The sequence below is a fragment of the Passer montanus genome, unplaced genomic scaffold (genome assembly GCF_014805655.1).
Source record: "Passer montanus isolate IOZ18808 unplaced genomic scaffold, ASM1480565v1 scaffold32, whole genome shotgun sequence".
NCBI lineage: Eukaryota > Metazoa > Chordata > Aves > Passeriformes > Passeridae > Passer > Passer montanus.
In genome coordinates this window covers 7,698,857-7,726,845 of record NW_024367930.1, presented here as the reverse complement: position 1 = coordinate 7,726,845, position 27,989 = coordinate 7,698,857, and the positions used below count along the sequence as shown (strand labels likewise).

General features: G+C 37.2%; 1 protein-coding gene across 3 annotated transcripts; it reads left to right on the top strand.

Moving 5' to 3' along the window:
* Positions 1–85: 85 nt before the first annotated feature.
* Positions 86–27,989, top strand: ANLN (anillin actin binding protein). 3 transcript variants are annotated; one of them, XM_039715230.1, is made up of 25 exons: positions 86–192; positions 4,454–4,607; positions 4,980–5,264; positions 5,673–6,019; positions 6,786–7,008; positions 7,912–8,105; positions 8,242–8,349; positions 8,821–8,941; positions 9,792–9,905; positions 10,436–10,662; positions 11,311–11,462; positions 11,757–11,904; positions 12,557–12,692; positions 13,007–13,189; positions 13,769–13,895; positions 14,699–14,747; positions 14,827–14,883; positions 16,292–16,330; positions 16,676–16,697; positions 17,701–17,813; positions 19,437–19,490; positions 22,284–22,370; positions 23,859–23,966; positions 25,323–25,495; positions 25,827–27,989. In XM_039715230.1, exons 1-25 carry the CDS (start codon positions 175–177, stop codon positions 25,948–25,950), a joined length of 3,363 nt encoding a protein of 1,120 aa, XP_039571164.1. In that variant the 5' UTR covers positions 86–174; the 3' UTR covers positions 25,951–27,989. The 3 variants fall into 3 exon arrangements, with proteins under 3 accessions (XP_039571164.1, XP_039571166.1, XP_039571167.1); XM_039715233.1 differs by lacking the exon at positions 86–192 and adding an exon at positions 3,114–3,186; XM_039715232.1 differs by lacking the exon at positions 19,437–19,490.

Sequence of the window (27,989 nt, the reverse complement as noted above, 5' to 3'; positions counted from 1 at the left end):
CCCCGATTGGGCGGCGCTCCTGTCAATCAGCGCCCGCGTGCGGGCGCCGCCCCCTCTTCCCGTGGTGCCTGCGCGCGGCGGGCGCTGAAATTCAAATCCCGGCAGCGGTTGGGGCGGAGGTTTGGCCGCTCGGGGCGGCCCTGGCGAGCGGATCCTGCGGGCACCGGCACAGCCATGGACCCCTTCACCGAGGTGAGGGCTCGGCCTCCCCCAGCCCGGCAGCCGGGGAGGTGGCGAGTTGTCAGTGTCGGGGGCGGCCAGGACACAGAGCAGGGAAGGGGCCGGTTGGGGGCCGCAGGGAAGGAGCTGCTCCTCTTGGGATGGGGTAGTTGCTCCTGGCTGAGCCCGGTCCGCCACCCTCGTGTCCGCTCGCGGGGGTTTGCGGGCTTGCAGCGACCCTCTTTCCGTGCAGAGGGGTGACCCTCGCTGCCCCGCCCCTGGATCCCGGCTCCTGCCGGTGGCTCCGCTCCTGGAGCCGCCCGGGCAGTGTCAGATCCTGCCGGGAGAGCGCAGAGCACGGGCGGTAGGCGCAAGGGTTTGCGGAGGAGAGAGAGGCCCTTTCCCGAGCCGGGAGATAAGATTTCCAGCGGGGACGGAAGGGACCCCGGCAGCAGACGGGAGCGCTGTTGACACTCTGTGCCTGCCATACCTAAAGGTCGGATCATAAAGCTGTCCAAAGAGGAGACCATCTGATAAAAAATGCATCCGATTCGGCACGATTACCAGCTGCGATTGGTCACTTTCTTTAGCAGGCACAGTTCCTCTTTTTTTTTTAAAAAAAAAAGGCTGTTCGTTGTTAGGGTGAATTGGCTATGTGCTTAAGTTTTACAGAAGCGAAATTGTAGTAAAATGAAGAATTGGCCACCTTGAATCTGTATGAAGGTTGAAGGTTTCTTAAAGATTCATTTCATATATTTCATGTATTCTCATTTCATGTCAGAGGTGTAGTTTTACAGCTGTCTTGTGACTGCTTTGAGAAGTGTCATAGTAAAAAGGGCCTTCAATCAAGCCTGTGTAAATAAAACCTGAACTACTTGGAAAAAATTCTAATCAGATACACTGATGAAATGCTCTCTCCTCCCCTTGTAGACAGTCTGTTTATCAGACTGGCATTGTTTAGATAATTTGAGTGCCCAGAACAGGTGACTGCACAGATCTGATTTTAAAAGAAAGGGACATAAGGTGTTAATCTGAACAGATTTAGTAAATGTGTTATGCCAAGGCAGTCCTACCCTATCCCCGTGCTAAGTGTAAACATCTAAAACTTCCTTCCTTAATTGGTAGTGAGTGACATGATCCAGCTTGTCTTAAATAAGCTTCAAGCCCGGACTACTAAATCAAATTTAAAATGGTTTTGCATGCTGGGAGTTATTCCAACCTGTACACGCCCTTCTTGTACATAGCTGACTTTGAAATGCTTTGAAAATGACCAACTGTGAGGCCACTCCCCAGAGTAAACTTCGTTCAAGTGTTAGCCAGTATTGCAGAATGCATAAAAAGTCACCTTATCAAGAATATTTCTGCTGTGGAGGACATTCCATTGTTGTGTAAAGTTCTTACCAATATTAGAGTCCTAGTATTGAAGTTTAGTAACTTTACCCCAAGTTCTGTGGAAAGAAATTTTACCACATACTTTTAAGTATTTATGTTCTGTGGTTTGTGTTGCTATTTTTTTTTTCTTTTAATATAACCTTCCTTTAAGTTAACTGTTTTCAAATACTCTTTGTCTCCACATTACTGTACTCTGTTACTTGCAGGGACCTGGTGAGGCACTGTAAGTGTTGATTGTGTAAAATGTAATAATTCGAGCCTTAATTGGACAAAGCATACTGTTAATTCAGTGTCTGCTGATCACTTTGCAGTGGCAAATTTTGTCTGTGTCTCATAGAATTTAAGCTCAAATAAATCTTGGTGTAAGATTCAATGGAATGCTTTCAAAATAGTTCTGAAATAATGTTTCTTTTGGTTAATCTTGTAAAAAAAAAGCTGATAACCTTCTGAATCTCAACCAAATTATTAATACAGATTGCACTGAGGAGATGGTACCGTGGGTACTTTCTCAGGATCACAGTGAACATACTATTTGTGACTCTCCATTCAGAGCTGATTTTATAACTCAACTTTCTTGCACAAAAGGGTTTATGTTAGTTACTATGGGATGTGAGAAACGGGTACTTTCTCAGGATCACAGTGAACATACTATTTGTGACTCTCCATTCACAGCTGATTTTATAACTCAACTGTCTTGCACAAAAGGGGTTTATGTTAGTTACTGTGGGATGTGAGAAATAGTCTAGGTTATTTTGTACTTTGAAGTAGTTTTTACCATTCATAGAAGCAAGGATGGTTTCCTAGAATGGAGGATGAGCAAAGACAAATAAACAATGCTTATTTGGGGAAGATTTGCAAATGTGAGGGTTGAAATTAACTGTTCCTTCAATTGCTCCCTTTGCTCTGTTCTGCTAGTAAAGCAGGGTAGTTGAACAAATTCTTGTTTAAGAACATAATAACATATGATTATATATGGGCCTAAGTATCTACTCTAATATGTACTTTAAAACATGCTTTTGGAACACCGAAGTTGCCCATTAACATTTGAAGTGGGAAGGTTTTTTCTGATTTTTAGCAAGTGCTTTTGTAACACAGTAATCCACTTTGACTTTGTAGTCCTCACATTGCTTGATGTAATAAAATAAGTAATGGTCTCACACACGTTGTGTCATTCTTGGGGCTGTTCTGTGCAGGGTCAGGGGCTGGACTTCCAGATGGTCACTTCCAATTCAGTATATTCTATGGTTTTGAGCTTCTATGATACTCTGAAACTTTGTCATCAGAACAATTGGAGAATGTACTTTTAGAAAATACCCTGTTGATGAACTTGGAAAGTAAGCCTCAAGTTGTGGAGTGTGGCTTAGTCATCGTGTGTAACAGCACCGTTGGAATTACGGCAGTTGAATGGAAAATTTGAGATGCAAGAAGCCAATAGGAGCTGGAGCTGAACAACAGAGGCGTGCATTCTTGGGAAGTGACATCTCATATGTAACAACTGAAACTGTTTTGCTCAACTAACAAAACAGAAAGGAACGTGCCTGTCTTTGAATAGAACTGTAGGAATACTGTTGTAAGACATATTCAAGTTTTGCAAGAAGAGCTGTTAAATTAAATTGCCTTTAGGATTTTTTTAATGTGGGTATTACATGCACTTTGTATCTCTGCATTTTGGGAATAAGCTAAGTTGACTTGTGGACACAACTAGCATGGAACTTGCGTTGAAGGCATTCATGGCATTTTATGCATTTTGGTTTTGGGACTTTTTTTTCCAAATTCCTCCTCTTTGGTGGAAGTTAGCAAAGCTGAGATTTGTTTTCACAAAAAAACTGTTGAGATTGACATTCTATTTGTCCTGTGTTGCCCTACAATAGAACATTGTTTAAGACTTCAGCCTTAGACAGTTAAAAATGTGAAATGTGTATTTAATTGCTGTGCAACAGGACAGATAATGGCTGGCACAGTTCTCATGATAATTTATGTACCACCAAACAAGTGCAGTTTATATGCTTCCCTTTAAAGGCCATTAGTTCAATTGCACAATTTTTTGTCTCAACATTAAAACCTAGATGAAAAGAGTCATTAAGTGTCCTTTAGATGTGATCAAACTGACTGATAATGACTTACAAATGATATATTTGAAACAAACAAACCATAACTTATTGTAAACCTGGGTACTGTAAGGAATCACTTTGTACTAGTGTGGAACATTTACTAAACCAGCTATTTTACATGGAATATAATCAGGGTACTCAAATTTCCAGTGGGTAGGAAGTGAGAAAGAATGTTATGTAGTTTAATTGGTACCTCTTTATATGTTTTTTCTGTATAGTGCTATCTTAAATAAACAGGCTATTTACCATTATATAGCTAGGTATAATATCAGTTTATTCTTAAAATTTAAGCTTGAAGCAAAGAAATTCACCTTTTGATTTAGAAGGTGTAATAACAATTTTTTAAATATTGACAGCCACGCTTTTATTTGTTGAACTTTTTTATGACCTCTTGACAATTGCTTCAATGTTGTTTATTTTGTTTGAAGGCTAGTGCCAGTCAGGTGACTTGACCAGATGCTTTAGCAATGTGTCAGAAAACCCTGCTAGCAAGACTTGACTGATCAAGACTGTCACATGATGATTCAGCATAAAAAAAAATTACTTTCAAACATTTCTGATGACTTTGGGTTCTGCAGGAGCCCCTCTTCTTTAATTTTGCCATCACTCGTGTCTCTTTAGCTTGATTTTCTTTCAGTGCCAGGCTAGTTGGAGACAATAGTTGATATAATGACTGAAATTTGGAACCTGCTGGCTATGTATGCTAAACAGAATTCCATCATCTTTTACTCTGAGCTGTTACTAGTTAACACACTGCAGTGTCTGGTAACACATTCTTATTCACCACTCAGAAACTCCTTGAAAGAACCCGTGCCAGGCGAGAGAACCTGCAGAGGAAAATGGCAGAGCGGCCGAAGATGGGGGCGAGACCCACGATGCAGACCAAGAGGACCAGGGAGCCTTTGGCAGAAACTGGTAACCAGGCATCTCTTCCTGGTGATGAAGGTATTTAGTGGCATGTTTAATAAAGATTATTTTGATACTAGTCTCATCTTTTTTTCCAAAGGGAAAGTGAAAACCCTGAGCATTTATCGTAAACTAAACAGTGATGGATGCAGTTACTTGGCCACTAGGCCTAGCTTGTGTTTAGCTGGACCTGAGAGCAGATGTGCCAAGTCATTAGTAAGCTGTTTAGAAATAATTGCATAATGCCAAAGAGAGTGCCTTGTGCCTGGTAGATTTGGGGAAGTGCATTTTTTGGGAAGTATATCAGGGTATTCAGAAATCATAGCTTTATTTGTACTACAATTATGTGTTGTTGGAAAATATTTTAGATTGTTTGAATACTAATTTGTTTGAATACTCTGATCTATCCAGCAAAACCAGATACAAAGCCATCGCCATCAAAAAGGCTCTGCCCTAATGATATAGAGGCTCAAGCTTCTAGTTCAGAGAATGTACAGCCGGTTCCTTCAAGTTCCAAAAGCCATGACTCTGCTCAGATGACTTCAGAATCACACGAAACTGCTTCTAACAGAGCTTCATTGGTTCAGCCTCTTGAGAAAGTAAAACAAAACACCAAGTCAGAAACTCCTGCGGCCCTTTCAGTCAAAACACGTATGCAGAAGTTGGCAGAACAGCGGCGCTGCTGGGATAGTGAGGGTATGTTTCACTTGCTGAGCACCATTGGTGTCTCTGTGTTTGCATTGATGATTATGTTGGCTAGAAGACGGTGATGTTGTGTGTGGGAAGATTGATGTTTTTTAAAGAATTCTAAGACAATACTAGGGCAGGCCTAAAATACTGAAGCTGTTATCTACAGCTTAATTTTAAACTTGTTTTTCTCTACTCTCATGCCTTGCTCCTCACAACACTGACATAAATTAGTAAACTGCTTGATTAAAAATTTTTAATTTGCTTAGTCTCAGTGCCTCTGGGGCTAGTAGTTTGATTCTGTTTATGGCAGGAACATCTAATTGTTGATAAACTCAATATATAGTATAATGCAAAAGATACAACCATATCTCAATGTAATTTTTAGCAAAATAAATGTGTTTTCTTTTTTTCCAGATCCTTCTGAATGTGTTCCTCTGTCTCCTCTACAGTCAAAAGATCTGTCTGTTTCTCCACCTAAGCAGACATCCAATGCCCTGGCAAGCGAAACCCCTATTGGGAGAAGAGGCCGTTTAGCTAACCTTGCTGCTACAATTGGTTCCTGGGAAGATGACCTAAGTCATCCATCTGCAAAGCAAAACAATGCACAAGAACAGCCTGGCACTACTTGTTTATCCAAATTGTCCACTACAAGTGGAGCATCTGCTAGAATCAATAGTAGCAGTGTAAAGCAGGAAGCTGCATCCTGTTCTCAAAGGCTTGTTGAGGCTTCTATTAATAAACCAGCAAATTCAAAGAGAGCGGTGAGTGCCTGATTTAGTTGCTGATTAAAAATTGATTTAAGTATTGTATTGGGGCAGACAAATGTTAGCATGTAACTCTTTAATCTGAATTTAAGGATTTGGTGGGAGCTGTCTTAGTCTGTTTACAACTTTTGCTTTATTGCAATCCTACATGCAATAATAGCAGATCTGAAACAGCTTAGAATTCCTTTTATTATGACTTAAAGAGTACTTATATCCTACATGCAATAATAGCAGATCTGAAACAGCTTAGAATTCCTTTTATTGTGACTTAAAGATAAGAGTACTTATGTGTTTTATTGATGTCAATGTACTTGATTGCTGCTCTTGACCATCAGAAGGGGGGCTTGTTACAGAGATACTGAATTTCACTCTGTAGCTTCATGTAGTTGGTTGACTGAAATTGTGAATGTTATTGCTGTATGAAGACTCAATCAGAATGATGAAATAACTAGTACCAGACACTTACTGATCAATTTCTGCAGTTTCTGCAATGACAATATCTGCCATGTGCATTCTGGTTTAGGGAAATATGGGATAATATTGAAAATAGTTGGCAAGAGCTTCTGGAATCAAATGCTGAAACAATTTGAAATACTGGATTAAAAAAAGTACTAAAATCCTAGCATTTGGTCTTGGTTTTTTCTTTTCTTGAAGGAACAGTTGTATTAGGTGATAGTATGCTATACAGAGTGCTTTCATTCTTTTTCCTCTTGAGAGAATAAGAATCCTCATCTCTTATTCTTTTTCTTTTTCCCTTGTTAAGGACCCAAACAAATTTTTAACGCAGTCTTCAGGAGTCACTGCTCCCTCTTCTAAAGAATCTGAAGTACAACAACGGCCAGCAGAGAATCCCTGCAGTCCTCGGAAAACTGAAGAGTCCACACAAACAGCAAAGTCAGCTTTGCCTCAACCAGTTCAGTCCAAAGCAGAGCCAGTCAAAGGAACACATGTGCAACTTGAACCCAAGGGTAAACCCACAACACCAGGTAGGCTGTTTGTTGGCTTTAATAAATATTCACTCAAATTAGGTCTATGTGTGCTGTGTTGAAAACAACATACCAGTTAAGAATTTAAGGTACCATACCAGATAATACCTATTTCTAGCTGTAACTTGAATAAAATGCTGATGAATTCTGTGATAATGATTTGAAGTTATACAGCTTCTGTTTTTTTGCAGGGGATGTTTTCTTGGACATGGTTTTAGTAATTCTTAAGAGCAAAAGCAGCCTAACATGTTAATTGAGATTATTCAAAATTTATTTGAGATTGTTTGGTACTATATGTATCCATTTGATATAATGTTAAGAGCCTACATATTTAGAAGAAATCAAAACTTGTTGCCACATATGTGCTCTAACTTTGCAGTGTCTTTATTTTCAGTGATACCATTGATGTCAAAACAAGTGAACATCCTCAGTTTTAAATTCAACAGCTTGTCGTGTCAGAAACCTGGACTAACAGCTGGAACTCTTAAAAATGATGGGTAGAAAAGCAAGTTTTAGATATGCTGACAGTAAAAGATAACCTCAATCAAGCAGGGTGGATGCCAAACAACATATCCTCCCCATGTACTAGAATACTTATTTCTGTGAAAGATATAAGTGGGGCTGGTTGTAGAGGAAATTTGGAAAAGGCAAACCAGTTTAAATAACTGATGTATTACATATGAACTGTAGTAAGAGAGAGAGACATCTACTTTGATTTACTGTTTTATTAACATCACTGTTACAATTTACATTTCAGCTTCAGTTTGTATAAAGTATAATGGAGTAAGAGCTGTAAAGGAGACAGTTTAATTGCTTCACTGGGAACCTTCATCAGGATACAAAATTGTGGTGATTTCTTTAATTTTGAGAGTTTCTTTCAAGGCAAAACAATTATTCTTGTAGGGGGATCTGGAATTAAGCCCTTCCTGGAACGCTTTGGGGAGCGCTGTCAAGAGCGTAGTGCACGCAGCCCTGCTGCGAATACTCCAGGGTGCAGAACACCCACTGTTACCCCAAATACAAGGACAATCCAGGAGAGGCTTCTCAAACAAAATGAAAATTCCTCTACTGCCAGTTTAGCACTTCAGCTTAAACAGGTACGACTTGTTATGTTCATAGCTAGCTTATAAGCTTGGGGAAGGTTATTACTGTTCTGCCCCTACCTGAGGAATCTGAAGTGTTGTGACATCTTAAGGCTGTCAGCTTTTCTCCCATTTCCCTTCGTTTGTTTAGGAACGTGAACGAGAACTTGCATGCCTTCGTGGCCGATTTGATAGGGGCAATCTGTGGAGTGCAGAGAAAAGTGACAGTTCAAAGAGGAAGCTTCCAGAAGCTAAAATGGTAATGTATTACCTCATCAATCAAAATATGATACTTTGAATTGCTTTAACATATTTGGAATACAGAGTTAAACGTGGAAATGTATATAAGGGATAAAAACCTATCCTTTGGGAGTGCCTGGGCTGGCAAGACCACTTGTCTAGTGATTTGTATGATGATTAAGAAATTATTAGTTTATTTACCTCTTGTAGAATCAACTAAGACAAGTGATACTGCTTTGAGCCAATTGACTTATTTACTTTTTGATGATAAATTGGGGGGGTTTTATGTTCTATAACTGCAAAAGTGAAAGAGCTCCTCATACAAACATTTAATATTTACTACTTCAGTTAAATATCTTGAATAAATAAATAGGGTACTGGATAGGCAACCTATTTTTCCTAGCAGCTGTTGAAATGTATTTTTTTCTGGTGGTTTTTTAGTCACTTTTAACATTACCTTCTGAATGCATTCTGTTTTTATTCTTTCCAGGAAAGCCAATCTCAAGCCAGTCCAAAACATCCTCCTAGTTCAGATGCCTCTGCTCTTGGATCATCGGAAGACACATCAGCAGGTGACAGGCCAGCAAAGTCTCCCAGCGTGGAGTCTTCAGGTGAGAACTGCCACAGTTTGCCTGTGACTAGTGCTGGACTGGAGCACTGCACTTGATATCCATGAGCAGAGAAAGAGGCCAGTAACACTGATGCGTGGAACTCGACCTCTCCTTTGATTACTGGTTATCCTATCTAAATCTTCTTGTATGATAGAAGTACTCTGCACTCCTATACCACCTGGAAGGACAGCGAGGCAAGACTGTCTTTTTGTTTTTCAATGGGTATACCTATATTTCAAACTTTAATGGAGATTGAGTGCAGGGAAGTGAATGGGAATTGTCAGTTACATATTTAGTCTATCCTGTACCTGAGTAACCAAATTTCCACAAGAAGCTAATGGGAGGGAACTCTTCCCTTGTCAGTATCCCTTTGTGATACTAATTCTTATGGTAGGACACCTGAAAAGAATTGTGAGGTGCTCCTGGCAGCCTTTCTGGTGCTCACTGAGCAGAAGAATCTTCAGCTCTCTTTAAAAAAAAGTGTGAACTTAGTTAATGCTCTTGGTAGACTGTTCACTTGAAAGATCTATCAAATGTCCTTCTAGAAAAATTTGGTTTGTGAGCAGGGGTTTGTGTAGTAGATTTTTTTGTCTTTTTAAAATTTTCACTTGCTCTTGGGTTGCTGCACTCTGCTATGGTTTCAGCCCTGTTTCTTGTGCTGTTCAGTTTTCTGATTATAAGATAGACGTCTAGATGTACAGGTTTTGGAGGGTATTCTAATGGGGTTTTTTTTGGCGAGTGGCTAACTGGAATGTTTAATCTAGTGGTCTTTTTGTTAGTAAGACTTCTAAAATTCAATGACCAAAATAAAGGCTAGACATAATACTTATTTTCTTTATAAACCCCTTAGATACTAAATGTGAAGAGACTGATAAACCCAGTCCTCTGAAGACTGCAGAGTCAAAGAGCCCTTTAAAAGTGATGTCTGTCTCAAAACTTGAACAGCTTGATGAAAAACTAAAAGGTTTGTATTGAGTAGACATATATTAATGACTTAGCTCTCTATGACCCCTTGTCTAGGACAGTGTTAATAGCCTTCAAGTCTGAACAATGAATTCAAATGAAAACATTTGCTGATCCCCATGTGTTTTGTAATGAGATTTATATAAAACAAATTAGGAAACTTCTATTATCATACATAGTCCTTCTCTCTTGACATTCAAGTCTTCAAGGAATATTAAAAGATGATGTTAAAAGCTCATTGGAAAAGGACAGAAATGACTGCCCTACTATGTGACTTTCAGATGTATTTGAACTAAAAGGTTGAAATTTGTCTAAAATGTGCATCTTTTCATTCCCTTTCTGCATTGATTATGCAGTATATGTAAAAATAATATATTAAAATAGCCATGGAAGTGTACCTTTAGGTTCTATACGCCCTACTGCAAGAAGTGCTTTTTAACCAAGCTTGCTTGAAAAGCAAAGCAAGTTTGCTTCTGTTTGTTTAATGAGAGCCTTGATGCTACTAATATATTTAAAAATGTCACCCTTCAGATGAAGTATACGAAGGCAAAACGCATGTGGATGATGAGATGAATGGCTCAAAAGTGATAAATGAGATTTTTGAAATTCTTCAAGAGGATGGTCCAGACATAGAAAAGCTGAAGAAAGAAATGAGCATGAGCCTGGAAGGTGAAAGTGATGAGGATGAGCAGGAAGAGTCACTGAACATTTCATCAATGTCTCTGTTAACCCCTCTAGTGGAATCTGTTGGTTCAGAGGTGAGAATTCGGGGAGGGTGGGGAAGAGCTTTTTAACACACAGAGATGTCCAATTGGCTTGTGAGCTGTGATATTTTGTAGTATTAGGATATCTGGGCAAATAAAGGAGTTACAAAGGGTGTTTTGCTAATGAAAGCCTAATGAGGCAAAGTTATTTTTCTCTGAAAATAGTGTAGCATATTGGATGCTCTGCTAAACAAGTGGTCTGTGAAATCAAACCTGTTACTAGTACTGGACTTGCAGTGGGTATACAAGCATTCAGTGGAGTGACTGCTGATGAAAAATCTGAAGAGAAGTAATTATGTAACTGCACTAATTTGGAAGCTAAAGGTGGCATCTCATTGAGTTCAGTAATTTGTTAGTATCCTTAAATAAATAAACTTGCTCTAGGTCCATATTTGTAAAAAATCATCTGTTAAATAGTATTAAACAAATTTACTGTTTATATGTAAAACATGTAAAGGAGAGAGAAAACAGATTATTATTATGTGAACAGATAGCTGTCATATGATTTCTTTTTCTCAGGCCTTTGGTAAATAGTATTAAACAAATTTACTGTTTATATGTAAAACATGTAAAGGAGAGAGAAAACAGATTATTATTATTATGTGAACAGATAGCTGTAATATGATGTTTTCTTTTTCTCAGGCCTTTGGGTCTCCTTCTAAGTCAACCGGGGAAGGTAGCAGTATCAGTGATGTCAGTCTGAAGTCTGAGAAGTTCCAAAGGACCAGAGTTCCCAGGGCAGAATCTGGAGACAGTATTGGCTCTGTGTCGGAAGATCGCAATCTTCCTTACAGGTAATAAACACAGCCCTGACTCTGTAAGTGTTCAAGTTAAAACACTGGTTTTTTTAACTCTAATGATGCATACTACTCAAACTACAAATTAAGCTTTTTTTGCAATATCTGAGCCTTTATCAAAGACTGTGTAGTCTTTTATGTTGCTTAAACTTAAAATCAGCTGTTAGAATGCCTTCTTTAAAGCCATTTAGGCAAGTTGGAAAACTTCAATGTATGATACATGCCTGTGTTTGTATTAAAAAGAGCTTGGCACACCTGTGAATAATTTTGTGGGATTTCCTTTTTTAAAAGTGTCGATGCGTACAGATCCCAAAGATTTAAGGAAACTGATCGTCCTTCAATAAAGCAAATAATTGTTCGCAAAGAAGATGTGGCTTCCAGACTAGAAATGAGAAGAAATGGCCCATCTGATCAAGTCAATATCAAAAAGAAAATGCAGGTACCTAATATGCTTCTTAAAATCCTTTTTCTAATCTACTGTTTCCAAATTTAATTTCCACTATGAATGTCCAGGACATTAACATACTGCTTAGAATTGCAAAATAAGGTTGTTAGCTTATTTCTATTTTGCATTAAAATCTAATGGTAGGGAATGATGATGCATAATTTGAACACCTAATGCTTCTCTTAAACGGATCATGTTATAGATTAAGTCTGGAGAGAACAAGCCATTATTTTGAGAAGGAGACAGAGAATCTGTGTCTTAGCACTGCCTTTGAATTAGGCAGAATTTGTAACTACCTACTTTCAGTAGGTAATATTCTGATCTTTACTAGTGCTTTCTTCATCTATATAGCTGAACTTCTGGTTAGTGCTGCTTCCCCTGGTGAAGGGGAGATTAGATGGGATATGGAACACACAATATTGGAGTCTTTCACACCCCACCATACCTCCGACATCAAAAAAAAGTTGTGCTGTTCTTTTGCTGAAGTAACAGTTAACTGCAAAGCTTTAGTAGTTTGCTATCTAAGGATCTGATTTTCTTTTGAAGCCTTGTCCCCCACAAAGGCTTACCTAGAGACATTTCCTTGTTTGAACGCAACACTAGATCTCTCTTCTTGGTAATTATTTTTACTGCTGGTTTACTCTAGGAACTGAACAATGAGATCAACATGCAACAGACAGTGATTTATCAAGCCAGTCAAGCTCTGAACTGCTGTTTTGATGAGGAGCATGGGAAAGGGTCACAAGAAGAAGCAGAAGCAGAGAGACTTCTTCTCTTTGCAAGTAGGTTTTTATACTCAAGTTCAATTCTTTGTAATGAACATTGAGACAAAGTTCATAATTTCTTTCTCATTTATTGTGTTACATTGTGGCCATTTATTAATAGTTCTTCACCTGGAAAAAAGAACAGGATAGTATCTATTTTGTCTCAGCTCATTTTATAGGGAAGACAACATTTTTAGTATCTTTCTTGACCCTTATAGTCATATTACACTGTAAAATGATAAATATTTAAGTTGCATTTTACATACTTAAGGCAGAAAAAAATTGTTCAGTACTTTTTCCTGTGTAGAACTGTAATTAATTTCTTTGTGCAGCTGAGAAGAGAACTGCTTTACTGGAAGAATTGAATAAACTGAAGAGTGAGGGACCAAATAATAAAAGAAATAAAGCTGCTTCTACATCCGCTGAATTTGCACCCTCCAGGGGATCTGTTTCCATTTCAGAAATGCGTCTACCTCTAAAAGCAGACTTTGTATGTGGTACAGCTCAAAAGCCAGGTAAAACTAGCAAACAAAAGCTTTATTTCTTTTTGCCTCCTTCCTCATTCTCCCAACATGTATTACTGGTTCATTCTCCTTGGGGTTGTTTTTTTTTTTTTTTTTGTCTTCTGCTTTGATGTTCTCAGAAATCTAGGGGTAATGAAAATTTAGCTATTGCATTCAGTTCATCTGCTTCCGACTAACTTTTCAATGTTTCAGTGAAAGCTGATGTGTGGTTAAGCTGGCAGACCTAAGGAGTACAAAGAACTAAGATTATTTCTGTTCTGACTGAAAGTTCTTCCTCTCCTCTTTCACACACTGGTTAGTGTAGGTCTGGCCTGAGATTCCCCAGGCAGTAAAGCAGTTGCTGTGAATCCTGTGGAGACAATTTCACTAGTAGACACAGCATAAAGAAAATAAAATTGTTTTAAGATTAAGTTTACAAACAATGTCTCAAAATGTCAAGTTTCAAATGTAACTGAATGTTTTTAAGTAGGGTGAAACAGAGATGTGCTTAACAGAAATGTAGTACTTGGGGCTTTTTTTTAGATACTTGGAGTCCTCTGGCTAACCAAACCATCTGATGTGTTCTTACAGAAGCAGGAAATTACTACTATGTAATAATACTGAGATCTGGAGCAGAAAACATGGTTGCAACTCCACTAGCAAGTACTGCCAGTTCCCTAAATGGAGATGCTCTTACTTTTACTACGACGTTCACTATGTAAGTATAAAGAAACTCTTGAATCAGTTTTAACTCTGGTGGAGCATGCAAAAAAAGATTTGAAGTCTTAGTTATAAGAATGTCATATTCTGTAACAAAGTATGGAGAGATTTTTTGGTATAGCTATTTCCTTCTTCAAAAAATAGCTGGAAGGCACTTCTCTCAAAAGAGCAACCTAGACTTATTCAACCATCCATCAGCTACTTTATCTCTTGAATTTTCTGCCTTTTGTTCTTTCCTGGAACACCTGCAATGACAGATGGATTGCTGTGCCCGAGATGTGTTTTTCTCTTTTGCAGCAACTAACATTTTATATAGCTATTTGCTTTTGGTATCTGGGAAAATAGCGCTCTTACAACTATAACTTCAACTCTCACATGCCAGCTAAAAAGGCATTGTGAGTTCAAATGGCTGTTTGCTAGTAAGTCTTCAAAATAAATAAACAAACTGTTTTTGAAGTTCAGTTGTACTGGAATTTTCACTTAAAACTATTTACTCAAAAAACCCAGTCTGTGACAGGGGAGGATGCAGTCTGAGAAATGGTGGATGCACATTATCTTCCCCTTGTCCTTCCCTCCCCTTTTCTGAGTTCTTGAAAGTATTTTTATATAGTAATACACTACAATCTTTTTGCTCCTTGGACAGTTATAAGGAGCAAAAGGAGGGAAGAAGTAAAGAGTAACTTAAAACCCAACAAAACCAACCAAAAGAAACAAAAAAAACCATCCCCAAAACCCTGCCACAAATCAAAATGAAAGCCTTTTTGCTTCAGTTTAACTTGTTTTTTTCTTCTTCCCTTTTAGGCACGATGTGTCAAATGACTTTGAAATAAATATAGAAGTTTATAGTTGGGTATGTATCAGTTCCTGTGAAGAGGAGGTGTAAGGGAGAATGATGTGCTGTACTTTCTCAATACCACCTTGTCTTACAGGTGCAGAGAAAAGAAGGTACAAGCACTGAAAAAAGGAAAAAGACAAATAAATCTAAGGTAAAGGAAACCTGAAAATCAGTATGTAATATTTCAGCAGAAGGTGCACTAGGAAAACTGACTGATAGTCTTAGACAATCTGTTGCTTGCTTTTACTCCCTTCTTGGAACATCTGCCATGACAGATGGATTATGGAGACCTACAGCAATTAGTAGATTGGACCTGCAGCACTTGGTTGAGTCTGAAATATATTGGTGGGGAAGGTCTTACTAGTTCTGCAAAATACTATGTTTTGCAGACCTTTATTTATTAGATGTGGGGTCTCCAATAGTGATTTATTGCCCTTTTTCTCCACTTCAGTTAAACTATGCCAGTCAATATGCTCTTCCCTGGAGTTTGATTTGTCTTAAAGGTTTTATTGATCAACTAAAAACTCCTCTTTCTCCCCAGTATTAAGTATAAGCGCTAGAAGCTTACTTTTTAAAGCACACATTGTTTTGAAAAGGGCATGCATATCAAGTGTTTGTGCTTTTTTAAGGGTATGTGAAGATATGTAACTCTAAACAAGCCTTTCCTGGAGGTGGTTTAGGGTTTTTTTTTTTGCAGTGGGTTTTTTTTTTTATTTTGGATTGATTTTGGGGGCATGTGTGTATTTTTCTTCTCTTCATTGTAATAGAGTACACAGTGAATTAATGGCTTCAGGAATGATTTCCTCCTTAACATGATATCTGTCACTTGGCAAAAGCAAGAAACTTGAGTGTCTTTCAAAACAGTTGGAATGAGTACTTAAGTCCTGTGTCTGCAAGCAGAAATAGGAAATTTCTTTATTCTTAGATTTGACACAGTGAAAGCTTCCACCTATTCTGTAATAAAAATTGCAAGTACCAGGGTTTACTTCTCTCCTGTGCTGTAGTTTAAAGGAATTTTTACTTCTAACTGAAGGATTTCATGCTACTGTAGGTAAGTTGCTGATAGGAATTTATAGATTTGACAATGGCATCCTATATCTGCTTTTTGACAAGCTCTTAGTCTTGTCTTTCAACCTCAATTAGAGTACATAACTCCAGTTGGTGTTTAATATACAGTCTCACTTAATCTTTGAGATTTTAATTTGAAAATAATGATCTATAACAGTATATTGAACATATACTTTCTTGTGTTAACTCTTACCATTAGTTAAGCAAATATAAGTTTGAAATCCCCTTACATAGGTAAAAAGGCCTACTAAGATTGGTTTTCTGCTTTAACTTTTCTGCAGTAATTACTTCTTTGCTATGTAGCATTTCTTCCACTGAGATATAGTATGTCCAGTCAAAACCCAAGACTTACTCATGGTAATGAGTACCCATTCAAAATTTGAGATAAGTCTTCAAAATTTGAGATAAGTAGTTTCACTGTCTAGTTTTCATGCAAATGTGCTGGACAAACTCAGTAGCAAATGCATTTATCTTCTTGTCTTATTTTGTAGGTTATTACTCCAAAGAGATTATTAACATCTATTACCTCGGTAAGTATGAATGTAATATTGTAACAAGACCTGACTATGACCCCTTACAAAGGGTATTTTCTCACAGATTAAGGCTGTGCCCATAATAAGTTCTTTCTGTTCCTTACATAAGGCTCTATAAATTGTCCAGTTTTCTGCCAAATTTTTCAGCCATCAGCTCAAGAAACAGCTCTGTTACATATGTGATGCTGGAAATATGCATTTATCTAGACTTTTCAATTTTATTCTATTTGATTGGGTTTTTAAAAGCACTTCAAATCTAATTTATTTTTACCTTGGCTTTGTCTTCAGTGGAAACTCTCAGAAGTACTTCCTCACTAAGCTTTTTTTTCTCTCTCTTTCTAGAAAAGCAACCTTCTTACTCCAGGTAAGTAAAGTCTAACCATCTTATGCCAGGATGAATAATCTACACTTGCTGTCAAAATTACTGTATCAATAAATAATACTTTAACAGATGACAATTTGTGAGTAATAAATACTAAATTTTCCAGCCCAGAAACTGGCCCTGTGCTTATTCTGTTACCATTACATTCAACAGAAGATATCTTTACAAAATCAGAATTAAAATCTGGTATCAGATACCCACAGTTTACTTTTTTTTTCCCTGAAAGTATGAATTCAAACAATTTTAATGATTTTAAAAGTAGAGAACAAGAATCTGCTGTCAACAAAGGAATACAGATTAATTTGAAAATATGAACAGATCCTGAAATATTGCTTGTGTGTAGTGTTTTGTGTATGTATATTTATATATAAAAACATATATAAACCTGTTTATATATTCCTGACTCTTGACAGAGAAAAACAGCACCTCTAAGGGTTTTTCTAAGTCTATAAAAACATTATACACTTATCTGACTAAAGTATGCGATACTTGATCTAGCTTTTGCAGAAATTGCAGCAATAGGAGCTCATAAACTAAATCTGGAATGTGTATCATGCTGCTGCAAACTAGTAAGATTCCTGAGCTACAGTGTGTGTTTCTCATGATGTAAGTGCAAAGGAAAGGTGTACAAATTCTGGAAGAAGTTAAGAGATAGAAAAGTCGCATTCCTACTGCAGGGCATGTGTGCTTTGTAGTGTGACCCAGCACACTCTCCATCCCCCTGAGACTTAAAATGCTTTGTTTTCTCATTTGTGGATGTTTTCAAACCTTGTTTCTGAAAGAAAAGGTCTGCTGAGGAAGAATGGTGTGTGTCAAGATTCTCTCTGAATGTGCTGCTGGGCTGGGCTGCACTGCCAAGAGCGCTTCTCCTTGAGTTCCGAGCAGGGCATGCATGCAGTAGTGCAAATAAAAATACTTTTTTTTAAGCCTTGCAGCATCCCGATTGTGTGTTTTGGTGTGACTTCACTTTAACTTTTCTCCACAGCCATGGCCAGTCCAGGTGGCCCAAATGCCATACGCAGTACGAATTTCATCCTTGTTGGGTCCCACAAGTTATCGCTGTCTTCTGTGGGAAATACCAAATTTGCACTGGACAAGGTAAGGGAAATTATTGGTTGCTAATCCAAAGGTAATGGTATGCTACAAAAAAATAAGAGTCTGGGTTTACTTTTCAGGTGGAAGTACCATCCTATATATGAAACACATAAAATGGTTTATAGATAGGTTAATTATATAGACATTAAAATTGTTGCATAGTTTTTACTTGCATATAATTTAATATTAATTAAATGTAGTTTTGAGATAAACAGGGAAACTTTCATTACTATGCCAGGTGCTCTTTCATTTCTGTAGCTCAGTAGCAAAGATAATGAAGGAATTTGATTACTGATTTGTTTTCACTGACAAAAAATTGATGTATGCAGTTGGCATTTTTATGTGTGGTCTTCATATTGCTGCTCCTAGTCTTGCAGTTATCACTAAAGAAGGCATTAAGTGTGTTTTAATGATAATGAAGTGTTTGAATTTTTCTGCACTTAATTGACCTAAAAAAATGCCATTTGAATATATTTAAGATCTTGAGTTTTTCCTTTCATATCCCAAGAAGCAATTATCTTAAGTTTTTTGGAGAGCTGTTACTGAGTTTTATGCCATTAGTTCCTTGTCTACACAGAATGTTTATTGGCTTTTGCTATGAGAAGTTTAAAAAATACCTTCTTCCATTCATTGTAATCTCTAACCTTGTAATATCTAATATCTAAAACCTATTTTAATCGGTGTTTATGCCAGCAGCTATCCTAAGCTAGTTTGAATTAATTCAAATGTTACTACAGTTTATGGTAGTACTAAATCATAGCTTGAGCTACCCAAACAACAGCATAAGAATAATCTTCTTTTTTTTTTTTGGCTAATCAAGTCTTATGGTGATAATAATATTATTGCAATTACAGCTTCTGATGAGAGATGAGAAAACAAGAACTAGTTGTCTTTGTGTATAAGCCTTAAAACAAAGTATCTCAATAATTCCACCCTGCATTTTAGAAGTTTTACTTTTTGTAGATAGAAGCAGATTCCTTCACTGAAACAGCTGGCAGAACAATGGTTAAATTGCACTGTTGTTACTGACTTGTGCATTTCAGAAGTAGCTGCTCTGGTTCTTCAGCATAAATGTTCCTCTGAACCAGAACTATATGTAGAAATCTTTGTGTGTAGCTTCCTTATTGGAAACCCCTTGTTCTTGGAGATAATGGAATCAGCTTTTGCATTATATTCAGCAGTCTAGGTTTGGACTTTCTGGTTTACATTGTATGACAGGACACTAGACTGGACTAGTGAAATACAGCCAAAGTACGATATATAAAGAGAATTCTGGGGAAACTATCATTTGGTTAATTTTTTGCAGATGCAGTCTTACAGTTATGTGGCAAAAAGGGGAATTCTTATTCATTATTTGTTTGGGTTTTTTAATTAAATTACTACCTCAGTAAAATTTCAGTTTTGACCTGGCCTATGGCTGTACCAAACAGCTGCTTGCTTCACTTATTTCGAATATGGAACAAACTGATGCCACAGTGGTTTTTTGAGTGTCATTCCTTTCTTTTACCCATGTACTGTTAAAATGTAGGGTACAAAGGACCAAAATATATTAATGTATATCTGTCCTTTTTCTTCTAGACCATAACTTTACACTAATTGCATTGAGCATGTTTCTTTTTTCCCTAGATAAATTTTGAAGGGGAGGAAAAAGAACTGTTGGGCTATTTGTTCCAGGACAAGGTTGCTATGATCCTTTAGTTTCTAACTTAAAATAGGAAAATGCTTTCTAGTGCATGTTGCTTATTTCTGTCTGGCTTTTTGCAGCTTTTTTTTTTATTCTTCTGAGAAAATGCTTACAAAGATTTGCTAACTAAAACCAAGATATTAAAAGCCTTTAAGACTTGCAGAATTCTACCCCTTGTCTTTCACAATAATAAGCATGCTGCTGGAACTCAGTTATTTAGGTTGCCTAGGGTTTTTCCTTAACTATCATGTTTATCTTGTTTTCCTGGATCATTAGAGGAGGGTGTTTCTTGCTTCAGAACAAATGGATGTATTTCTTAAAGAGTTCTAGTCAGGAAATTTGAGCCAGCTTCTTGATGAAGTACACAGAATATAGAATCAGCTGCTGTGCTGATCAGAGAACCGGAGAAAAATGTCTTTAAGCCTAAATGTTGGTTTAATTCATTGCTGCTTAAGAAAATGAAAATCTCTCAGAACCTAAATAATCTTTCTTCTTATTACAACGTTGTGATTATCAAGACATTTGGTTTTTTAAGCAAAAAGTTTTGAAAATACTAAACATGACAAATAAATTGAGGTCCTTATTTGTACACAAATGTGCACTTAAAATATTTTGCTTAATGTATATATTTTGGCTTTAGAAATTATGTGAATTGATATCCTTAACAGAAATAATTTGTCTTTAACCTATGAAAATTGTTTTATCTAGTTAACAGTTTACTTGAGTCCTGCATAAGAAAGTGTTTTAGATGAATTTTCATATTTTCTCTCAAAATTAGGCAAGTGATACTTTTAGTGCCTATCCTCTCCTATTTTTAATCAAAAGTCTCCTAAGAAACCAGTTTTTCAAATGCTTGAGTTTTTTTGAGACCCTTTACAGATAATCTTCTGTGACAGTAAGCTGTGTCCCTATGGCAAATACTTGAGTGACCACATCAGAATGCAAGATAGCATCGTCATGGGCTTTAGTTTTCTTTTAATCTAGCTGGATATTTTTCAAACTGCTTTCTTTCCATCACCTTTAACTCTATGAAAGAGATATATTGTAACTAGAACTCAATATTTTCTCATTACGTCTACAAGAGTGTTTCGAGACCTGCTTTAGTAATTAGTAATGGGGTTGTAGGCTCTACAAAACTGTGTTTGGCTTGTTATACAACCTCTTTGCTTTGCCTGTCACAGAGTTCTTCACTGGTAAACTTCATAAAATGGGTTCTTCTGGCATAAAGCTTAAAGGAGATGCAAAACCCATGAACCTGAAGTGGGAAATGGCCAAATATTCTTGAGGCCCTCATTCAGAAATAGGTTTACTGGGCTTTATTAGGGTTATATGCCATTATTCCTTGGTGTAGCATGTAGGGTTATAGTTGTCTTTGCTGATAAATTGCATTAGTTCAGGATTTTTTATCATTGTTACATGGAAGTGTTTTACTATTTTTTGCTTCTCAAGTGGTCATGGAGACTCCTCCCTAATGCTTAGATTTTTTCTGTGCTATACTATTCTTGTTGAGTACAGGAACAAGCCATTAATGCTGTGTTAGTTGAGTAGATCTGACATATGAAGATGATTTGATCACCTGCTTGTGCATGTGTGTCTTATGTCTGGGAGGAAGCTGCAGGATGTCTGCAATTCCAAGGTGATCAATTTGTAACCACAACACCTATTTTGGTGTTCTGCAGGACTCACGGAGGCCCACAGATGAGCACTTTTTACTACTGAGGGTTACTCCTGTTCATCTTAACTAACAGCAAAATTTAGTTCCATTTGAATGGTTGCATAGTTCTGAAAGCTACTTTGTTACTGTGTAAATATGCCTGTGCCTATTCCCTGGCAAACAGTTCTTTACTGGTATTTGAGTAGCAATATTGACTTTCCTGGTTTTTCTAGTAATAGAAAAGATGTATGTTTCTGATTTTTTGTCAATTTCTTTTCAAGATTCTTAGCAGTGTTGTTTATTCAAATTAGCAATAAAATACAGTATGTAAAATGCCATGCAGGTCATCATTTGCTTGAATTAGCGGTTTGCCTCAATTTCCATGTGAGGGAGGAGAAAAGAAGGGATGTGATTTCATAGGAGTAGTCAAGGTAATGAGGCATTATTTGTAGAGGGATTGGGGAAAGCTCAAAGGCCGCCCTTTGCATGCTCTTCCTCAAAACTCTTTACTGTCAAATGACTGTTTACCTGACCTCTGGGACAGTAATGAAGCTACTATTTTTTTTTCCAGTGACAAAAATAGGACTAGGAACCTTTTCTGTTAGAAATTACTTAACATTACTTAACTTTAATGCTTTGAGTGTTAGTTGAGAACTGTTTTCATTACTTTTCCCCTTTCTAGGCTTTCTTTTATATAAATTTTTTTCTGAGCAGGCACTACTGCATCAGTATCTGCCAAAAATGCTTGTGGTATCCAAGTACCATTCCTATTTAAACTCACTTTGGTATTTTCCAAACAACTTGGTGTCAAACTGAGGCAGAAGCTTGAAAGGTGTGGACTGGTGCATTCTGTTGTTTCTAACCATGCTGAGGAGCCTGTTTTCATAGCTAGAGTGCATGTTTATATATATATATCCTGATGAGCAAACTAATAAATAATTATTGGAAAGCTTCTAAATGAACTTGAAGCCAAAAGTGATTATTACTGTTTTGCTTGAGTCTGACTGACTGCTTCTTTCTGGCTGAAGGTCCTAAGAACAAGACAGTGCTAACATCTTGGTGCAGGTGGCTTGCTTGAACTGGTAAGACTTAGATGAGAGGTGTCAAAATTAAATTCTTGTTTTACATTTTGCAGGTTCCCTTTTTGTCTCCTTTGGAAGGTCACATATATCTGAAGTTGAAATGCCAAGTGGACTCTTTGGTGGAGGAGAAAGGGTTCTTGGTAAGGTATTTACTGTATTCACTTCAAACTCCTGCCTTGGAAATTACAGGTCCTATTAAATATAGTAATTTTTTAATGTCACACCTGTGTTTGAAGCTTAAAACTAGCTTGATTTTTTTTAATCTCTGAAACAGACCACAAATGGTTTTTAATTTCTCTTCTAAACCTATCTAAGTTACACAAACTCTTAAAAGGTGGTTTTATCTCTCTTCTAAACACCTGATTGATTATTTGTTATTTTGAACTTCAGTTAACCTTCTCTTGCTAAAATCTGTGATGTTAGATGAGATTTTAATTTCAATGGCAGAAACTTTACAGGACTCTTTTGTGTGTGTCTAAAAAAACAAAAGATTGGGTCTTTTTCTACTGTGATCACAGCTTTTCTAAGTGACAAAGAAACAACAGTATTTTTTTGGAGAAAAATCTTGTGGCATTCTCTCTAAAACTGGACCTAGAAAATACAGCTGATACTTGGACCTAGGAGCTGGAACTGTTGAAATGTCCACAAGATGGCAGTAAATGTGCTATGAAAATGAAACATTAACATTTACTGTTATTTTGGTGTTTCCAGAAATCACGATTTCTTTAGACTCTTTTCGAACACTGCTTTCTGTCTCCTTTCCCTTTACTTAATTGAAGTCGAACAGATTTCATTAGATGCAAACATTTCACATGCTTATGGTATTTGCTGTCCCATGTTTCTGTGTACTAATTTGAGGAAGTCCATATTTTCTTCTATGATACAATATGTAAAACCTGAAGAACGATGTACATGCATACTGGGTTTGGAAACTCCCTGCACCATTAAAAATTATAATCTGAATTGTGAAGAGTGAGAATCACAATGCATACTTTAATTGGGAAAAAAGTTCTGTTATAAGTTCAAGAGGTATCAGGAATAGAAGTCTGATACTAAACTCTCCATTCCAATTCTAAGGAAATGGGACTTGAAATTGATGAAATCCAGCATCCAATAAAAGAACTGCCAACACAAACATTTAAAAATCAATTTCTAATTTCCTTTGAACTGACTAAACTTTCTTGAGTGTGGCCTCTTGAATAGCTGCATGTTCTTTAATCCTGTTTTGTAAGTAAAAAATTACTCAAATATCTAATAATAATAAATTTTTTGAATACATTTTGTGAAGGATTTATACTCTATTTACTATAAATAACTGTTCTTTACCTTAAAATAATGGCAATGCTTATCACCATCAACATGAAAATCTTGTAATTTTAAACAGCAATGATAGGTGCCTTTTAGCAAAAGGCTGCAAACCTGAGAATGATAGTATGAGTTAATTTTCTCTGCCATCTGGAAAATAAATACACTGTCTGAGTAGAACCCTCTCTCAGTATAATTTTTTTCCTTCTCTTTCATTTAGTCCTATGAAGGATTGAACTTACAGAACCATTCTGGTAGAAAAATAGTCAAAACAGACCAAGCTCAAAGTACAAAGTTGCCTCATTTAATTTTTTGTTTTTAAGACTATGTTTGAAGATGTCAGTGGATTTGGAGCGTGGCATAGGCGCTGGTGTGTGCTGTCTGGAAATTGTATCTCCTATTGGACATACCCAGATGATGAGAAACGAAAGGTAATGCTGTTTTGTAAAGCTTAAGTTCTGTAGTACCCTACACAAATAGTTGTTCCTTTTTAAGGACAGTAATGTTTAGCTTTAGACTGGTAACGCGTGGGATTCAAGTTCCTAAAGCTTCCTTGGGGAATGGAGGGGACTTGTCTTCATAAAGCTGACCTAAATCATGGCAAACTTAGAAATTGACTTCCCTGTCTAGTAGGAAAGGGAGAAAAGAGATGGAAGATCTATATTTAATTTCCCCTTTAGTCTTTAAGGCCTTCCATTGTGCTCATCAAATCACTAATTATTTAATTGAAATTAATTGGATTTTTACAGCTTAATAAGCAGACTGTATCTAGTTACCTTAAGTTTTAGACAAAATGATGACTAACACTTAATATGGTAAAAAATTAGAGTGGGCAATCCTTGTATATTGCAGAAGCATAGCTCTAGTTGTGGACTATCTCATTTGAAGTCTTGTCGTCTTGCAGCTCCACACAGTAGCTGGAACTCATGCTTTTTAAATGGTTCTCACAGAAAACTAAGTTCTTGTTGGGCTAATGAGACAAATCAGAGACAAATCTGTCACTAAAGTGAACCTTCTTGTCTCCTAAGTGTGTTCCTGCAGTGTACTAAATTGTTTCCAGGTTCTTTTAAAGACTGCTTTCAAGAGCGTTTTTCTGATTCACTGAAGTTATTTACCATTAAACGCTTTCTTGTTTAGTGGCAGAGCATTTTCTTTCCCAAATTCCATGGCAAACTCTGGTCCTTTTGGGACTTCTATGCCAATCCAGATGCCTGAGTTTAGTTTCTTCCCTGCTGACAGAGGAACACCATATGCTGATAGTTGACATTGCCAAAATATATCAATGTACTTTCTTTCCTTGCCAGGAGAGAGGGAAAAATCTCTGCCTACTGTAAGACAAGATAGTAAAAAAAAAAATAAAAGTTAAGCAAGAAGAAGGTTCCTAGTTTGCTTTTGTCTGCAAGCGAGAAGCTTTGATTTGTTTTGCAGATTCTCTTCTGGAAAATCTTCTAGACTTGCTTCACTGTTTTTCAGAGAGAGAGAGTCAGCTGTGTTTTGGTGATCTGGTCTACAAAAAATTAAACTTACTAAATGCATCCCCTCGCCCCTACTATTGTACAGAGATAGATGTCACCTAGAAATATCAGTATTAGGCCATAATTACTTTAAATCATGGGATGTTTTTTAAAATAAATTTCTTACAGCTGCACATATATCCCTTTTTGTATGGAGTAACTCACTGAGAGAAGGTGTTTTCAATTAACATCATCAAAGTTGTCAAAGCATATGTTGTTCAGAATTACTCTTGATTGCAGTGCTCTTGACTGGTGAACTGATTTCACTTTCAGCATCCTTTGGGCCGGATAAACTTGGCTAACTGCACTAATCATCAGATTGAACCTGCCAACAGGGAGTTCTGTGCCCGTCCCAACACTTTTGAACTAATAACTGTCCGACCTCAGAGAGAAGATGACCGAGAGACTCTTGTCAGCCAATGCAGAGACACACTCTGTGTTACAAAGTGAGTGCATGAAATCATGGAGGTTGTGGGAGGATATTTTACCTCATGTGATAGTTCTAGTAATGTAGGAGCTTTACAACTTTGTCATAATGATGCAAAGGTCACTTAAATGCTGAGGTTTTGGGTGGCATTTGAACTATTTTGTTCTCTTTTAGTCCTAACTGCTTTCTAGAAGTTGAAATGCCAGGTGGCTTGGTAGCAGGACGGTGGAATGTTTGGCTTAATTTTTAACCCTACTATTTCTTTTGGGCTTCTGTGGTTATCAGCTTGACATTTGTCATAATAAATAATTGGATGTGGAGAATAATCCATAGGGTTCCTTGCCTTCTAGGAACTGGCTGTCTGCTGATACTAAAGAAGAGCGTAACCTTTGGATGCAAAAGCTCAACCAAGTCCTCGTTGACCTTCGCATGTGGCAGCCTGATGCCTGCTACAAACCTGCTGGAAAGCTTTAAACCTGGGAAAGGAACTACACAAGAAAAGAATTTAAATGAAATTGTGGAAAGTCCTCTGAGTCACTTATGCTTTAAGTTTGAGAGAGTATTTAACATTATACAGGACTATGTTATGCAGTATTTTTATTTCACTTAAAAATTTTTAAAACCTTCTTACTTCCTAATTTTGAATCTAGTAGGAAGCAATTAGCTGTTTCTCAATGTGCTAAATATTTATATAACTCCTTTTTTTGGAAGTCTTCTAGCCAGGTGCATTCTCTTTTTTTAAACAACTAAATTATTGCAGGAAATCACACTTCATGGCAGGAAGGGGGGCACTAGCTAGTGAAAGACAAGCTTAACTTGTCTGATCCAGATAACTCAGCTCCCTGAAAGAAACAATAGTTCAAAATACTCTTAACAAGAATGCTGCTGAATCACAAGATTCAATGTTGTAGCATTTGTTGGGGTTCTTTTGTAATGATCAGGCATAGAAGCAACTAGTCAATTTTATTCTACAACATGCAGTATAGATAATTCTGCTTGTCCAGTGTCCTTGTGGTCAGAACAAGACATGTACAACATATTCATACTACTTTTGCAATTTCCTATACAAACTAGTGTGGATAAGTGCGTGGCATGTACACTATGTGATTTGCAGGTGTGGAATTAAGTATGCAGTATATTGCACTTTGATAGAAATGGAAGGTCTTGAATATTTTTGTTAGGACTGTTATATAAAAAAATCAGACAGAAAAAATTAGGTTTATGGCTGTATATGTCAGTATTTCTTGGTTTTTACAAGCTATAATTCTCCATGTGAGAACCAGGAATAGGTTAATAGGTAGTAAAAGTGTCCTTTTTTTGTTTTGTTTAATAATAAGACTTTACAAAGCTGCTGTATACCAACTAATACTCCTCTGGCTGAAAGAATGGGTCTTCTTCCCCTTGACAGACATGCCCACAAATGCATATAAAAGCAGTACTTCAGACTCATCATGAAAATGGCAACATTCCTCAGTTAAAACTTGCAGTGTTCATGGCTTTTCACTGAGCGTATTGAAATACCAGCTCATCACTTCACTAGGAATGCAGTAGTGGAAAACTTAAGATTGCTATTGCTGTTATATATTCACACTTGAAACACTAAATTCTATTACCTTATACTGTTTCATCCTTCCCCTTTTGTACTTGCTTTTAAATCTTTTAAATGTTCTTTTCTGATGTCTTTAAATATTTCCAAACTATGTATTGAGATTTATTTTATTCATTTAAAATAAAAAGTAAAACCCTTCCTGTTTTTTTTCATTAAGTCATCTATGCAATTTGAAATACTAAGTTGTAGGCTGAAGAAAAGCTGGACTCCACCCAGTGTTTAAGGAAGGATTCTATTCTGTACATGTATCCCAGAATTCCACTTGATGATGTGAAGCCTTGGACACAGCTTGCTGAATTTTGTAGTAGGAGGCCAGATTGTCCGTGTGCAGCAGCTCATCAAACATGAAGAGGAGAGGCAGGTTTTTTTGTGACAGACATGGCAGCAGAATAGCACAACATGGACAGTGCAAGAGGAAATTTCAGCAGTGGATGTGTGGTAGGCTGTCTTAAACTCCCCAAGTGAGTGTTAAAAACCATTAATTTTTGAATTATGAAATAAGTCCACGGAAAGGTGTTAAGAACAGAACTGGATGATATTCAAGGGACCACTTTTATTTAGGCTAATTGGACTATTATCCCTTGTAGAAACCAATCTGTGTTTGTTCATTGGCCAAGTAGAAGCTCTCTTCATAAAGCAAAAGGTAAGAAGTGCAACGGGTGGCATTAAGTTAGAAAAGCTGACCTGTGTGGTGACTTCTGGGTACATGAGTGGTGAGCACATGGGCTCCTGCAGCCAGCAGAAACATGGGACACAAGCTCAGCAGGAAGCCTGTGCTTATGGATTTCCTGACTGGCACTGCTGGGTGCTGCCTCCCCCTCCCATGTTCCTCTGCCCTTTTAGGGTTTTGTGGTGAAAGTTTGCAACAACGGTTACGTAGTTTTTCCATGTATGGAGCAGATTC